The sequence below is a fragment of the Lontra canadensis genome, unplaced genomic scaffold, assembly GCF_010015895.1.
Source record: "Lontra canadensis isolate GAN:19392208 unplaced genomic scaffold, GSC_riverotter_1.0 scaffold7, whole genome shotgun sequence".
In the NCBI taxonomy this organism is placed as follows: Eukaryota; Metazoa; Chordata; class Mammalia; order Carnivora; family Mustelidae; genus Lontra; species Lontra canadensis.
The window spans coordinates 29,461,360-29,476,437 of NW_022631001.1; the positions used below are offsets into that span (position 1 = coordinate 29,461,360).

At 39.1% G+C, this 15,078-nt stretch overlaps 2 protein-coding genes across 2 annotated transcripts; one reads left to right on the top strand and one right to left on the bottom strand.

The window, feature by feature from the left end:
- Window positions 1-1,911: 1,911 nt before the first annotated feature.
- Window positions 1,912-2,856, top strand: LOC116864909 (olfactory receptor 56A3). Its single transcript, XM_032852719.1, has one exon. It carries the CDS (start codon window positions 1,912-1,914, stop codon window positions 2,854-2,856), a length of 945 nt encoding a protein of 314 aa, XP_032708610.1.
- Window positions 2,857-11,272: 8,416 nt separating this feature from the next.
- Window positions 11,273-13,088, bottom strand: LOC116865400 (olfactory receptor 56A4-like). The gene is made up of 2 exons (XM_032853670.1): window positions 12,840-13,088; window positions 11,273-11,968 (listed from the first exon to the last, which is right to left on the bottom strand). The coding sequence occupies exons 1-2, from the start codon at window positions 13,086-13,088 to the stop codon at window positions 11,273-11,275; spliced, it is 945 nt and encodes a 314-aa protein (XP_032709561.1).
- Window positions 13,089-15,078: the final 1,990 nt, after the last annotated feature.

Consider the following 15,078-nt stretch of genomic DNA (forward strand, 5'->3'; position numbering starts at 1 on the left):
TGATTATTGAGAGCAATTTTCAGTTCTCCGTTCATACTTCTGTTAAAAATATTTTCATATCTCCTAAGCCCCCATTTCAAAACTACCTCTCTACTACTGTAATCAATTTTCAAAAATTGTGGCTACCCTGGAGGTATAGATTTCTTATTTTACAGAGATTGAGGAACCAAACAATATCATGGCATTACAGGGCTCAGAGGAATTATTTTAGAGTTTATTTATTTATTTATTCATTTGAGAGAGAGTGTGTGAGAACAGAAGCAAAGGAAGAAATAGGTAGAGAGATAAGAAGGCTCTCTGCCAAGCAAGGAGCCCAGTTCAGGATTCGGTCCCAGGACTGTGGGATTATGACCTGAGCCAAAGACAGATGCTATTATTACTTTTTTTTTTTTCAATTAGCCACCATATAGTTCATCATTAGTTTTGATGTAGTGTTCAGTGATTCATTAGTTGTGTACCACACCCAGTGCTCATCACAAGAAGGCAGATGTTTAACCCACTGAGCCACCCAGGTGTCCCAGGGCTCAGAGGAATTCTGTGTTCCATTGCTGATTAGATGTAGCATAGTACAGTTGACTGAAAACTGGGCTTAATATAAAATAGAATTTTGCATCTAGATTGAAAGTTTTACTATCTGTGATCTTGCAATTTTCTTCACCTCATTTTCCTCACTCACAAAGTCATATTAAGACAGAGTTCACATAGTTGTTTTAATTGTAAAGTGAGATATTGTTCCTAATATATTTTTACACAGTGCCTGTTAAGTACTGAAAATCCGTTCAATACACTGCAGACATTTTTATTTTCCTGCTAGCTAAACAAATGCAAAACAGTGGTTTAAACACTGATGAAGCAGAGTAATTTCCAATCATGGGATGACACCTGAGCAGAACATCAGTACCAGAGGGACAAATCTAGGGGCCCTACAGAGCATGATTTGAAAGACTCCAGTAATGCTGATGTCATTTTGCAGGCTTGTATCCCTGAAAAAGGTAACTCTTTTTCACAGCCTTCTTTGGGCTTCCCTTTAATATTCACCAGGAGGGGAGTGGCACCTGGGTGGCTCAGTCATTGGGCGTCAGCTGTCAGCTTGCGTCTGGTCATGATCCTGGGCTCCTGGGATTAGGCTTGCATCTAGCTCCCTGCTCCAGGTGAGGCCTGCCTCTCTCACTCTCTCTGCTTGTGTTCCCTCTCTCACTGTGTCTCTCTGTCAAATAAATAAAATCTTAAAAAAAAAAATTCAGAAGGAGGGGAGTCCTGGTAACACTTAACTTCCACGTGAATGAAGTTAATCTTCACCTACACTCCCAAAATATTCTGCATACTGCTCGGTCATTATACTTATCATTGTCTTCATACTTATCTATCTTTTTCATCCCCAATCGATTGTCACTTTCTTGAGAATAAGGATAATACTTAATCTTTGTGTCTCCTGTATGTAAATGGTGTAAAAAAGGCACATAGGAAGAAAGGAGTGACAACACTCTGCAGTACTTGCTGTGGAAGTTGGGAACATTAGCTGGGCAACTGGGTAAAGGGATACAGAGAGGACTAACTGAAGACCAATCTCACCACCTTCACACTACTGAAAACAGAGGGCCTATTTTTCCAAAAGTGAGGATGCTGACTCACAGCTAACTGAAATTGCTAATTCTATTTTATAAGATTGCTTCATTAAGGAATTAGAAATATTCAAGAAATGAGAAGAAATAAAATTTGCTAAAGACTGAAATTAATTTCTTTCTCTATATAACATGCAAAATTTCCAGTGAAAGCAAGATAACCTGCTTGAGCACTAAAGTAATTACAATGAAGCTGAATTTATCTTCCATGTTAACTACAGTCAGAAACTAATTCTAATCCTATCTTTTTAGGTCATCAAAGAGAATCTGTAGAAGCAAAATTCACAAGATGACACCTCACAGAAATGGCTCCAATGGGGTTTCAGAGTTCCTCCTGAATTGTTTTGTCAGGTCCCCCAGCTGGCAGCACTGGCTATCCCTGCCCCTCAGCATCCTCTTCCTCTTGGCCATGGGGGCTAATACTATTCTCCTAATCACCATCCGGTTGGAGGTCTCTCTACACCAGCCTATGTACTACCTACTCAGCCTGCTCTCTCTACTGGACATGGTGCTCTGTCTCACTGTCATTCCCAAGGTCTTGGCCATCTTTTGGGTTGATCTCAGGTCCATCAGCTTCTATGCCTGCTTCCTCCAGATGTACATCATGAATTGCTTCCTTGCCATGGAGTCCTGCACATTCATGGTCATGGCCTATGACCGCTATGTGGCCATCTGTCACCCACTGAGGTACCCATCCATCATCACTGACCAATTTGTAGTCAAGGCTGCCATTTTCATTTTGGCGAGGAATGCACTTCTTACTGTGTCAATTCCCATCCTCTCTGCCCGGCTCGAATACTGTAGGAGCAATGTCATTGAGAACTGCATCTGTGCCAATATGTCTGTTTCCCGGCTCTCCTGTGATGATGTCACCATCAATCGCCTCCTCCAATTTGTGGGAGGCTGGACCCTGCTAGGATCTGACCTCATCCTCATCTTCCTCTCCTACAGCCTCATCCTTCGAGCTGTGCTGAGACTCAAGGCAGAAGGTGCCGTGGCCAAGGCCCTGAGCACATGTGGTTCCCACTTCATTCTTATCCTCTTCTTCAGCACCATCCTTCTGGTCTTTGTGCTCACTCATGTGGTGAAGAAGAAAGTCTCCCCGGATGTGCCAGTCTTGCTCAATGTCCTCCACCATGTCATCCCTGCAGCCCTCAACCCCATTGTTTATGGAGTAAGAACCCAGGAGATCAAGCAAGGAATCCAGAGATTACTGAACAAAGGGTGGCAATAAGGACAATTGAATCTCTGCATTCCTAAATTAAGGTGACTTATAAATCAGTTAATGGAAAATTAGGTTGAAACTCATAGCTTCACATAAGTTGAGATATAAAATAAGGAAAGAAGTAAGTTTAAATCTGAAACAACTTCTTGACTCTATTCCTATGCTTCAAGTATTGATACTTCCCCAAGAAAAATGTAGCATTTCTATGAATTTTTAAATTTTTCCCCCAATCCTTATAGTTCTATTTTGTCTAAAACATGAAAACTCAGGAGAATGAATTCTAGTTGAAAACTAAATCCCAGTTAATACTGTATTTACTATTTCTGTACAGGTAATTTTTCAAAAATTATATAACTGTGCGGGTGTTTGGTGGCTCAGTCAGTTAAGCATCCAGCTCAATTTTAGCTCAGGTCATGATCTCAGGGTCATGAGATCAAGTCCTGCATTTGGTTCTGTGCTTAGCTGGGAGTCTGCTTCATTCTCTCTCTCCCTCTTTCTCTGTCCCTCTCCACTACACTTGTGCTCTCTCTCTTTCTCTTTCCAAAAAACAAATCCTTAAAATACATATACTTATAACTGTGGATATTAAATGTTGAATAAGACCACAGTATTTAAATGTCAGCTCTGAAAGACAAAAACATAGCTAGAGTTCATATGTAAAGCTCTTTCAGTTACTGCCAAACAAGCCAATCTTCTTCTCGTCCTATCCTTGTTCAAGTAAAGATTGTGTCCTCCTGGTGCAACTCTCCAAAGACCTCTAACGGTCTTCAGCCCTTGCAAGAATTGCTCACATATGGAGAAATGGGATTACCTGGGTTTCAGAGAAGTTATCACACAAAGCCTCATCTTCACTGTCTTCACACCATTGTGTGCATGAAGCTTCATTTTCTGGATTCAAATGTGTGATATGTATATAGGGTTCCGCTTGGTGTACAAATATGTCACAGCATCAGATGTTCCAGTAATGAAACTTTAATATACTAAGACTACTACTTATTGAACAAAGAGTTTCTAGGCAACTGCTCTGGTATAGCAACTTTGTTAGAGTTCAAGGGCACAAAGATGCACAGAACAAATGTACAGTCATTGAAGAACACATATGCTGACAGAATATAATGCAATCTGGACCCCCTAAAATTGAAGACATATTTTCCTCTTCATAGAATGAAGTAGAAATGAGGTATAAAGAAATGAGGTATAAATAAGTACAGTAAGCAACTTGAAAAAGAGAAAAATCCTGAGATGGTGAGTTAGAAATTCTGCACTCGAGTACTTGCATAGTCACATATGAGATTTGTGTCTGGGAACAAATTAGTTCCCTCACTGAGGTTCAGCATCTTCTTCTGTTACATGAAAACAATGAACAAGTTATTTTAGAATATAAGTCTCATTCTATGAAGGTCTATGAAACCATGTTCTGCCTTAAGATAGGTATCATGCTTGCTATTGAGTCTTGTTTCCATACTTCTTGCCTTTAAGCATGGGCATGAACACTTCCCCTATTGACATCCCCCCCAACCATGATAGTCGAAACTAAATGGGAAATATAAACATTGTATTAGGGATAACTTCATTCACAGGTTGAAATCCAAGCCTTCCTGGAAGATCATTTGTACATGTACATCATTTACAGGTCCCATCCTGCATTCACCTGGCCAAAGGAAATCTATGGTCCTACCTAATGGCCCGACTCCATGTATGTTGACTTCTTGGTGCAAGAGCCAGGGGGGGCCCCCACAGACAAAGCATAATGAAAAAGTTGTCATACTATCTGAGTCTTCATCTGGTCTTTAGGATTCACATGTTCCCAGAATTACTGATGGGGGAGATATCAATTCCGGGAAGTCCTACTATACCTAAAATTATGGGTTCCTGCCTTCTGACCCTAAGATGGAAGTACCTCAAAGTCTACTATCAGTACAGTTTCCAAAATCTAGACCATTTGTCTTGAAAGAAGCTATTTGACAAATCACTGACCTATGTCAGGTTTAGTCTGCCACACATTGTCTGTTTTTTTAATCCTCCATTCAGTATAAGTCTTTCTTCTAACGGTCTTCAGTTTTGCTACTATTGGACTCCTATTATCATATCCTTGAAAACGAAAATACATGTACATCACCCTAATAATAAACAATAATTGCAGGGAATATTAGGTCTAAATTCCATTCACATTATACACCTTTTTTATATAGACCAGATATCCAACTAAAATTTCACTGTTGAAATATTGCTATTTCAGAGAAAGACCTTAATTCAACATACTTGTAACTAAATACTAGTGAGGCTTCTCAAAATAAAAGTGGGATTTACTTCTAAAAGCAAATTTTATCAACTACTATTATGAAATAGATAATTCTTACAACCTATATATATTTTCTAGCATCTTTCCATCAATCATCTGAAAGTCATTTCTAATTGAGAATCACATCAATGTACCTCAGAGCAAACCCAAATTTTTCTCTTTTTAAAGATTTTATTTATTTATTTGAGAAAGAGAGAACACGAGCAGGGGTGGGTGGGGGGCAAAGTTAGAGAGGGAAAAGCAGACTCCCCACTGAGGAGGCAGCCTGACATGGGGCTCAATCTCAGGACCCTGGAATTAATACCTGAGCTGAAGGCAGACACTTAACTGACTGAGCCACGCGGGTCCACCAGAAACACAGATTTTTCAATACAATGTCAGAATAAAAATTGTATTAAGTGGTTCCCCAGAACAGAGGAATTTATCACAAGAGTTTGCTACTTGAAACAGATCTCTGAATTTTTTTTAATTATTCAAAACTCTATTTTTGTCTACTTAATAATTTTCTAAATCTGGGAAGAGAAATTCTGACTTTCTTAAAAAAAAAAAAAATTTGCCCAAGTTGTATGTGACAAACAGATGTAGAGAACAACCGTGCCTGTATCCTATTCAAGGTGTGTGACATGAATTGGGTTTTTCTCTAGACACTGATGTAAAATTCAGGAAAACTGAAAGAAAAAGCCTTAATTGGACAAAGAAAAATACTCTTAAAAATAGCCCGAGTAATAAAAGAAATGTCTCCCATTCATTTATGCTTTACCACAAAGAGAAAAGGAGGCCAGGAAATTAGGGTAAATCCTGCAATGAGAGGACGAAAGCTGAAGATGAGCCATAAACAAATCCAGGAAAATGTTATTCCAAACTAGTTTTATTGGTGCATAATAAGGAATATTAACCTTATAATAAGCAATGGTTGTTCATGTTATGAGTTTATCAAAAAGGAAATAACCACATCACATTTCTTTTATCCTAGCTTAAATCTTGCCTTGAACAGATTTTCACAATTTTATACAATCACTATTTTAAACTGACTAGTTTTAATTTTTTTAAGATTTTTGGAGGAGACATTAGAGATAGAAAGCTTTATAATCTAACATTCAAAATGAAACACAAATAGGAAATCTAGCCCTCTGAACCATGGAGCAACTACCTAGATAATGATAAATGAAGGATTTGTTGATAACTTTAACATTACTAGGAACCACAGACTCTTCCCCCATTGCTGGTAGGTGCATCAGACAAATATCTCAGAGGATATTCTGACACTGGAGATTGATCTAAGACTGTATTTCAGAATGTCCACAGCCTATGAGCGTGGCCCTGCATGACAAATTTGGGGATGATTTATTCCTTTATCAAATATATATTCAACACCTGATATATGCCAGAAATATCAGGATCTAGGAGTTTAAATAAATAAACCATTCCAGGAAGCAGTAAGTGATATAAAGAAAAAAGATGGTATGATGTGTTAGAGTGACCTGAAACAGGAGAAGGAGGTCACTTTGGATGTAATTGTTAAGGAGGTATTCTCTGCGTAGGTCATTTTTGAACTGAGGTTATGAAAGTTGATAAATTAATCACTGGAACCTATAAGACTGTTCCAGTCAGGTGGAACAGTAAGCAAAGAGGCCAAAGCAGAGAGCAAGAAGTAGTCCAGGAGGTAGTGGATATCCTAGCTGGTAGGTAGGGTACAGCCAGAGGGAGGCTAAGGCAGAAGCCCAGGGCAGTGGCCAGTGGGGAGACTTGCAAGCAGCAAGACATGAGACAAAGAACAAATGGCTATTAAAAGGTGACTATCAGTCAAGACCTGACAAAGGACTAGAGGTCAATGTAAAACTAGTAAAGGGGAACTCACATCCAAAGAACCAGACAGGGACCCAATCCTACAAACTAGAGACATACAGGAGAAGAGGCTAGAGTTTAAAGGCTAGATCCTATTATTATAACAATACTATAGCTGGAATGCTACAACAGAGAGAACACTATGCATTGGGCAAGTTTAATTGCAATGGTGCCCAACATGAAGTATCTTCTTCAAATATGGACTGATTGCATAATTTCATCCTCATTACTCCTAGACTGGAGGTCAATGGAGGCAGATCTGAGCTGAATAGTAGATTATTAAATCTGGCCGGGGTAGCTGTAAATAAAGGAGACCTAAAACAATCACCTTTCCCCATACACTTTACCAGGGATTCTGGGATCTCACTTGGAGTGGTGGGGGCAGGGACACATTCAGCCTGCCCAGTCAGAGGTTTTTTCCCTACTGACAACACGTTTAATAACATCCTCCTGTGTGAATGTCTTTATTTAATTTGTGTTTTTATTGAGGAGTAATTGACACAACATGTTAATTTCAGGTGCACAACATAAGGATTTGATACTTGAATATATTGTGAAATGATCACTACGGTAAGTCTACTTAACATCTGTCACCATACATAGTTAGAAGAGTTTTGTTTTGTTTTGTTGTGTTTTTTTATGATGAGAACTTTTAGGATCTACACTCAAAGCAACTTCCCAGTATGCAATACAAGTTCATTAGCTATACATCCCCATGACTTATTTGTTATACAACTGAAAGTTTATACCTTTTGACTCCTTTCACCCCTCACTCCCCCTGCCTCTGGCCACTATGGATCTGTTCTCTGTTTCTACAAGCACAGGGATTTTTGTTTGTTGTTTGTTTAGATTTCACATGTAAGTATGATCATACAGTATGTCTTTCTCTACCTGACTATTCCACTTAGCATAATGCCCTCAAAGTCCATCCATGTTATCACAGATGGCAAGATTTCATTCCTTTTTTTTTTTTTTTGGCTCAGCAATATTCTCGTGTGTGTGTGTGTGTGTGTGTGCACGCGTGTATCACATTTTCTTTATCTATTCATCCATCGATGGACGTTTAGGTTATATCCATATCTTGGCTATTATAAATAATGCTTCTGGGGGCCTGGTTGGCTCAGTCAGTACAGCATGAGACTCATGATCTCAGGGTCTTGAGTTCAAGCCCCACCTTGGGCATGGAGCCTATTGAATAATAAATAAAACAAACAAACAAACAAAGCTACAATGAACATAGTAGTGAACATATCTTTTTGAGTTAGTGTTTTCATTTTCCTCCAATAAATGCTCAGAAGTGGAACTGATGGGTTGTTAGGCAGTTCTATTTTTTTAATTTGTTGGGATACCTCCACGTTGTTTTCCATAGGAGCTGTATCAACTTACATTTCCACCAACAATGCACAAGTTTTCTTTTTTCTCCACATCCTTGCTAATATTTTTTATTTCTTCTCTTTTTGATGATATCCATTCTAACAGGTGTGACTTAATATCTCGCTGGGGTTTTGATTTGCATTTCCCTGATGATAAGTGATGCTGAGCACCTTGTCATATACCTCTTGGCCTTCTGTATGTCTTCTTTGGAAAAATGTCTATTAGATCTTCTGTCCATTATTTAATCAGATTTTCTTTTTTGCCTTTTTTTTTTGCTTTTGAGTTGTACAAGTTTGTTATATATTTTGAATATTAGCCCCTTATCAGGTAATATGATTTGCAAATATTTTCTCCCATTTAACAGATTGCCTTTCATTCTGTTGATGATTTCCTTTGCTGTGCAGAAGCTTTTTACTTTGATGTAGTCCCAATAGTTCATTTTTGCTTTTGGTATCATCCAAAGAAATCACTGCCAAGCTGACGTCAAGGAGCTTACTGCTTATGTTTTGCAACTTTTTAAATATTACTTTAAAGTTCTATCATCAATTTTGACTATAACAAGCCCATTACTCTGCTAAACTATGCTAATGAATGCTTTTCTTCTTTAAAAAAAATGATGTAACTTTTATTGTTTACTAAAAACAGTACATGAAATTTTATCCACAAATACTACCATTTTTGGATCAAGTCTCCATAATCCAGATCCACATAGTGAGAACAAAATTTTGAGAGTCAAAATTATTTATTAGTTGAAAAAGCACCTACAAAGTGCTAGATACAAAGAAAAATTAAACAGTGTCTGATCTTGCTGGGATTATAGTCTTTGGGAGGTGGCAGCCAAGTATGCATCCAGAATACCCAACATGTGAACAAATTTCTTGAAGAAAGGGATAAGAATAGGTGGATAATTCATTGACATAATTTGTATCACACATTTAAATGGGATTAAATGCAACCTTTATACTCTGATGACTCAAACTTCTGTCTCTGGCTTAGAACAGGTCCCTGAACAGTGCCACATGTCCAGTTGCTTACTTTTACTTCTCCATTTGGGTATTTAATAGTCATTATAAAATTCATTTTAAAAGGTGTCATTTGTAGGAGTTTGATATGGAAATAGAGTTAACTGTCCGAAGCTAAACTTCTAATATCACATATAAAACTGGATCCTCAGTTAATGGCACTTTTGACTTTCCAACTACTCTTGCAAAAAGCCTTGGAGAAATAGACCCTTACGTATAGAAAACAAACTGATGGTTACCAGAATGGAGGTGGGTGGGAGAATGGGTTAAATAGGTAATGGAGATCAGGGAGTGTATTTGTTGTGATCAGCACTGGGTGTTGTGCAAAAGTGTTGAATCAGTATACTGTACACCTGAAACTAATATTACACTGCATGTTAACTAACTGGAATTTAAATTAAAACTTTAAAAAATATGGAAAGAACCCAGAAGTCCACCAACAGATGAATGGATAAAGAAGATGTGGTATAGGGGTACCTAAGTGGTTCAGTTGGTTAAGCATCTACCTTCGGCTCAGGTCATGGTCCCAGGGTGTTAGGATTGAGCTTCATGTCAGACTCCCTGCTCAAGGGGGTAGTTTGTTCCCCCCGCTCTGCTGCCTCCCCTCCATTCTCTCTTTCTCTGTCCCTGTCTCATTTTGTCTCTCTCTCTCTCTCTCTCAAATAAATAAAAATCTTTTTTAAAAAAAAAGAGTGGTATAGATATATAATGGAATATTACTCATCTATCAAAAAGAATGAAATCTAAGGGGCACCTGGGTGGCTCAGTGGATTAAAGACTCTGCCTTTGGCTTAAGTCATGGTCCCAGGGTCCAAGAATCAAGCCCCACATCAGGCTCTCTGCTCAGCAGGGAATCTGCTTCCTCCCCTCTCTCTCTGCCTGCTCCTCTGCCTACTTGTGATCTCTGTCTGTCAAATAAATAAAATCTAAAAAAAAAAAAAAAAGAATGAAATCTTGCCATTTACAGCAACATGGATGGAACTAGAGGGTATTAGGCTAAGTGAAATAAGTCAGAAGAAGACAAATATCATATGATTTCACTCATGTGTGGAATTCAAGAAACAAAACAGATGCATATGGGGAAAGCATAGGAAAAATAAAATGGGAAAGAAACTGAAAGGGAGGCAAACCATAAAGAGCCTCTTTATAGGAAACAAACTGAGGTTTCTTCAGGGGAGGTGGGTGGTTGGATGGGGTAACTGGGTGATAGGCATGAAGGACGGCACTTTAGGCAATGAGCAAGGGTGTTATATGTAACTGATGAGTCACTAAATTTCACCCCTAAAACAAATAATACACTATATGTTACCTAAACTGAATTTAAATTAAAAAAAAAAAAAAAACTTTTAAACTTTTTGAACAAAAGCCCTGGAGTCATCCTTTATTCCTCTCCATCTTTTATACCGTAAATACAGACTCTCAGCAAATCTTGTGACCCATCACTTCAATTTTTACTCACCACCTTAATCCAAGTCATTATTACTTTTCACTTAGACTATTCAAATTACATCCTCACTGGTTCCCCTGACCCGAGTCATATTTCCCATGTTCTGTTTAAAGTGTTGTCTCATCCTTGCCCTATGAATTAATTGTGACAGGGATTTAGAATGTAAAGACTGAGAAGTATGTAAAAGGTTTTAGTGAGAGAGAATTGAAGGACTGTGATGGCAAGGGGTTAGAATAAAAGAACATTTGATGCCCAAACATGTGTTCAATGAGGTTTGAGGAGGAGTTGTGAGTATAAATATTGTGATAGTGGCTGGAGAAGGTTTAAGTTCAAGATGAGGGTAGCATCATGGATGTAAATATGTTCCTTGTGGCATTCAAATGAAACCAACACTAAAACAAATTTTAATAATCCCTGGTCTTTGACTCCTATCTCTCAGAACTGGTACTTGAGTATCTTGATAATCCCTTGCTTGATTTCCTGGGTTCGTACTCCATAAACAATGGGGTTCAGGGCTGGTGGGATTAGGTGGTGTAAGACATTGAGAAGAATGGGTACCTCTGAGGGCACCTTCTTTCTTGCCTTGTTTGTGAAGATAAATACTAGCAGCAATGTATAGAAGAAAAGTATAAGAATGAGATGGGAACCACAAGTACTCAAGGCTTTGGTGGCTGTACCTCCTGACTGCAGATGCATTACAGCCCTCAGGATAAAGCAGTAGGATAGCAAGATTAGCACCAGGTCAGAACCCAGCAGACACCAAACACTTACAAACTGGTAGAGCTTATTTAGGTGAATATCCCCACAGGAAAGCTTTGCTACAGAAATGTTGGCACAGATACAGTTCTCTACCACATTGCTGGCACAGTAGTTTAGCCTGGCAGCCAGAACTGGTGTAGGTAATGTGGCTAGCAAATTGCGAAAGACAATGAAGATGGCTGCATAAATGACAAATTTTTCAGTGATGATGGATGGGTAGCGTAGAGGATGGCAAATGGCCACATAGCGGTCATACGCCATGACCAGAAATGTGGAGGACTCCATGGGAAGGAATGTATTCATGACGAACATCTGTAGAAAGCAGCCTGCAAAGCTGATGGTCTTCATGTTGAACCAGAAGATGAGCAGGACCTGCCAGAATCATTATTCTCAAAAACTGCATCCATTCCCATCTCAGGGTACCTAACCTTGGTTAAACCCCCATGGTTTCAACAACCATCTATATCCCCAAGCCACAGCCCCCATAATCCCAGCTGGTACAATATCCTAATTTCAAGTATCTTCTATGGGCATCCCAAGTAGAGCCAGATTTATACCCTTTTCTCTCCATCTATAGACCATGCCTTTTGTTTATAAATATTTATTTCTAGGCTGTCTTCTCTTGGTCAACCTTAGAGTTCTTATCCAAACTCCAGCTGAACACATCTGCCCACCTAAATGCATCACAAGAACATCAAAACTCAGTAAGTCTAATACTTATATTTGAATACCCTCCAATCTCTCTGTACACATAAGAAACCTCTTCCAAGAAATAAGAAAGAAAGAGAAAGAAAGAAAGAAAGAAAGAAAGAAAGAAAGAAAGAAAGAAAGAAAGAAACCTCTTCCAATTATTATTCTTATCACGGCATATGATGTAAACATACATCCAGTTACATTTTTAGAAAGTAAATTCTAGAGCTCTTGGATGTAAATGTGGGGTCATTCTGAGTCAAGAAGAATCTCTCCCTAGAAGTAAAAAGAAGGTCAAAACTTGGCACATCACTGACTCAAACATTGAGAGAGGACTCATCAGTTGGGAAAGAATGAAACCTTAAAAAAAAAATAGTGGACACTGAGAATGAGAAGGGGGACATGTGTGGGAGATGTGATGGACCCAGTGTGATGGTATGGACAACTCTTTGAGGATTTGCCTTCAGGGGTAGGAGGATTTACAGTAGCAAAACAACACTATTCACAGAAAGATGAATGAATGCCTGGAAGTCAATCTAGAGTGGAGTCTGACCTTAGGGATGACAGTGAGGCAGAGGATGATATCCAGCATGGAGAGGATGGCAAGCAGGTAGTACATGGGTTCGTGCAGAGATGTCTCCTGCTGGATGGTGAGTAACAACACAGAGTTAGCCCCAATGGCCAAAACCAGGAGAGGAGCCAGGACAACAGATAGCCAGTGCTGTGTGTCCGGCATTCCTGGGAAGCAGATCATCAGGAATTCAGTCACCTGGGTGCCTGTGTTGTTGAGAAATAGTACCATGACTGTCAGGTGGGCCTGAAACTGGCTGAAAGAAAAGACATGAATTCAGGGTTTGACTGTTTCATTAGTAACCTCTTAACCAATGTACCTACCTCTGATCTAGGCTGTCAAGTTTCTCCATGGTTCTGGTGACATAAAATCTGTCTAAAGTTTAAATTGTACAAGTTACTCTTTGTTAAAACAATGTCCTTAGCACTCATAATTTATGAATAAAGAATAACTCCCTTCACAAGTATATTCCAACTCCACACATAGACCGAGCCACTGATAGAACATGCTTTACACTTTGTCTCACCTCTGTGTTTTTACAAGTCATATCCTCCTCCTACATCAACTCTCTTGCCCTCAAATAACTAACTTCTGCTTGTCCCATTCTATCTGGACCAAGAGTTACAGGTCTTAGGAACGCTTTTTCTTGTTACTCTTTCTGCATCCATCTCTAGACGCTTTCCCTTTCCATTGTTTCTCTATGATTCTTAAATATCCTGAGCATGCTGCTATTAAAACATTTTAAAAAACTCTCCTATACAAATAATATTTCCTATTTGTCTTCCAAACAGTCAGTGCTCCATCTGTCAGCAAGGGAGTCTTATCTTTTTATCATAGCTCAGAGAAAAGGACCCCATGCCTCTGCTGACATCACAGGCACTGAATAAGTACAAGTCAGATATATGAAACTGATAGATTATTGAAAGCAACATAATACCCTTGATTCTTTTAAATTAGCATCTCCATATCTTTCTGTACTGCAAACCACCAGTAGTCTTGTTTAACACTCAGTAAAAAGCTGAATAAAGCAGAATGGGGAAAAAAATTAATGGTAAAACCTCAGAGTAAAAATAATAAATACAAAAGATATCTTACTTGCCTCTTACTTGCAAGTATCTTACTTGCATCTGTATTTGGCAAGTAACTTAAAATAATAAAATAAAAAACACTGTATTTCATGGGTAGGGAAAAAAAATAAGGAAATGAGGCCTCTAGAACAAGAGAAGAACTAAAGGAATACTGAAATATGCCCCCAGGACAGGACATTGCACAACTGAAGCTTCAGTTCTCTTCAAGTATCTTAACCATTCCGGACCCTGATGGGAAGAAGTTGCAGGGGTCTGCTGTGTTCTCCTCTGAGGCAGAGGAAAAACCATCACTCACAGATGGATTTTGCAGCATGTTATTGGGGTGCCCCCAGGTGTTTGCGCGCGTGTGTGTGTGTGCGCGCGCGCACACACACACACACACACACACACCTCCCAATCAAGGTTTAGAGCTGTTTTTTTTTTTTTTTCTTGAATCTACAGTGTGGGCTTCTCATCAGGATTCTCCTTTATCTAGACCAGTGGATCTCAAATTAGATCACCTGGAGAACTAGTTGAAACACATATTGCTGATACCAACCTCCAGAATTGCCAATTCAATAGTTCTGGGGGGAAAAGCCAAGAATTTACATTTCTAACAAGTTCCCAGGTAATGCCCACTGCTTTTCCAGGGACCATGCTTTGAGAATGACAAAGCTACACCCACCTGTCATAATGGACCTAACCACTGATTTAGTCTAACCCTAATCCAAGACTGCCACCTCGTGCTGCCAGTCCTAACCTCAGCTCTGCTCAGCTTCAATATCACATTGGCTGCTTCTCCCATTATCTTTACTTAACTGAGCACAATTCTGGCCAATCTCTGGTCTCCTAATTCAAAAGTTATCTTCCACACATAGCTGTCCAATTTTCCCAACACCATTTATTGAAGAGGCTGTCTTTTTCCCACTGTATATTTTTTTTCTGCTTTGTCAAAGATTACTTGACCATAGCATTGATGGTCCATATCTGGGCTCTCTCCTCTGTTCCACTGGTCTATGTGTCTGTTTTTATGCCAGTACCATGCTGTCTTGGTGACCACAGCTTTGTAGTAAAGCTTGAAATCAGGCAATGTGATGTCCCCAGTTTTGTTTTTCTTTTTCAACATTTCCTTAGCAATTCGGGGTCTCTTCTGA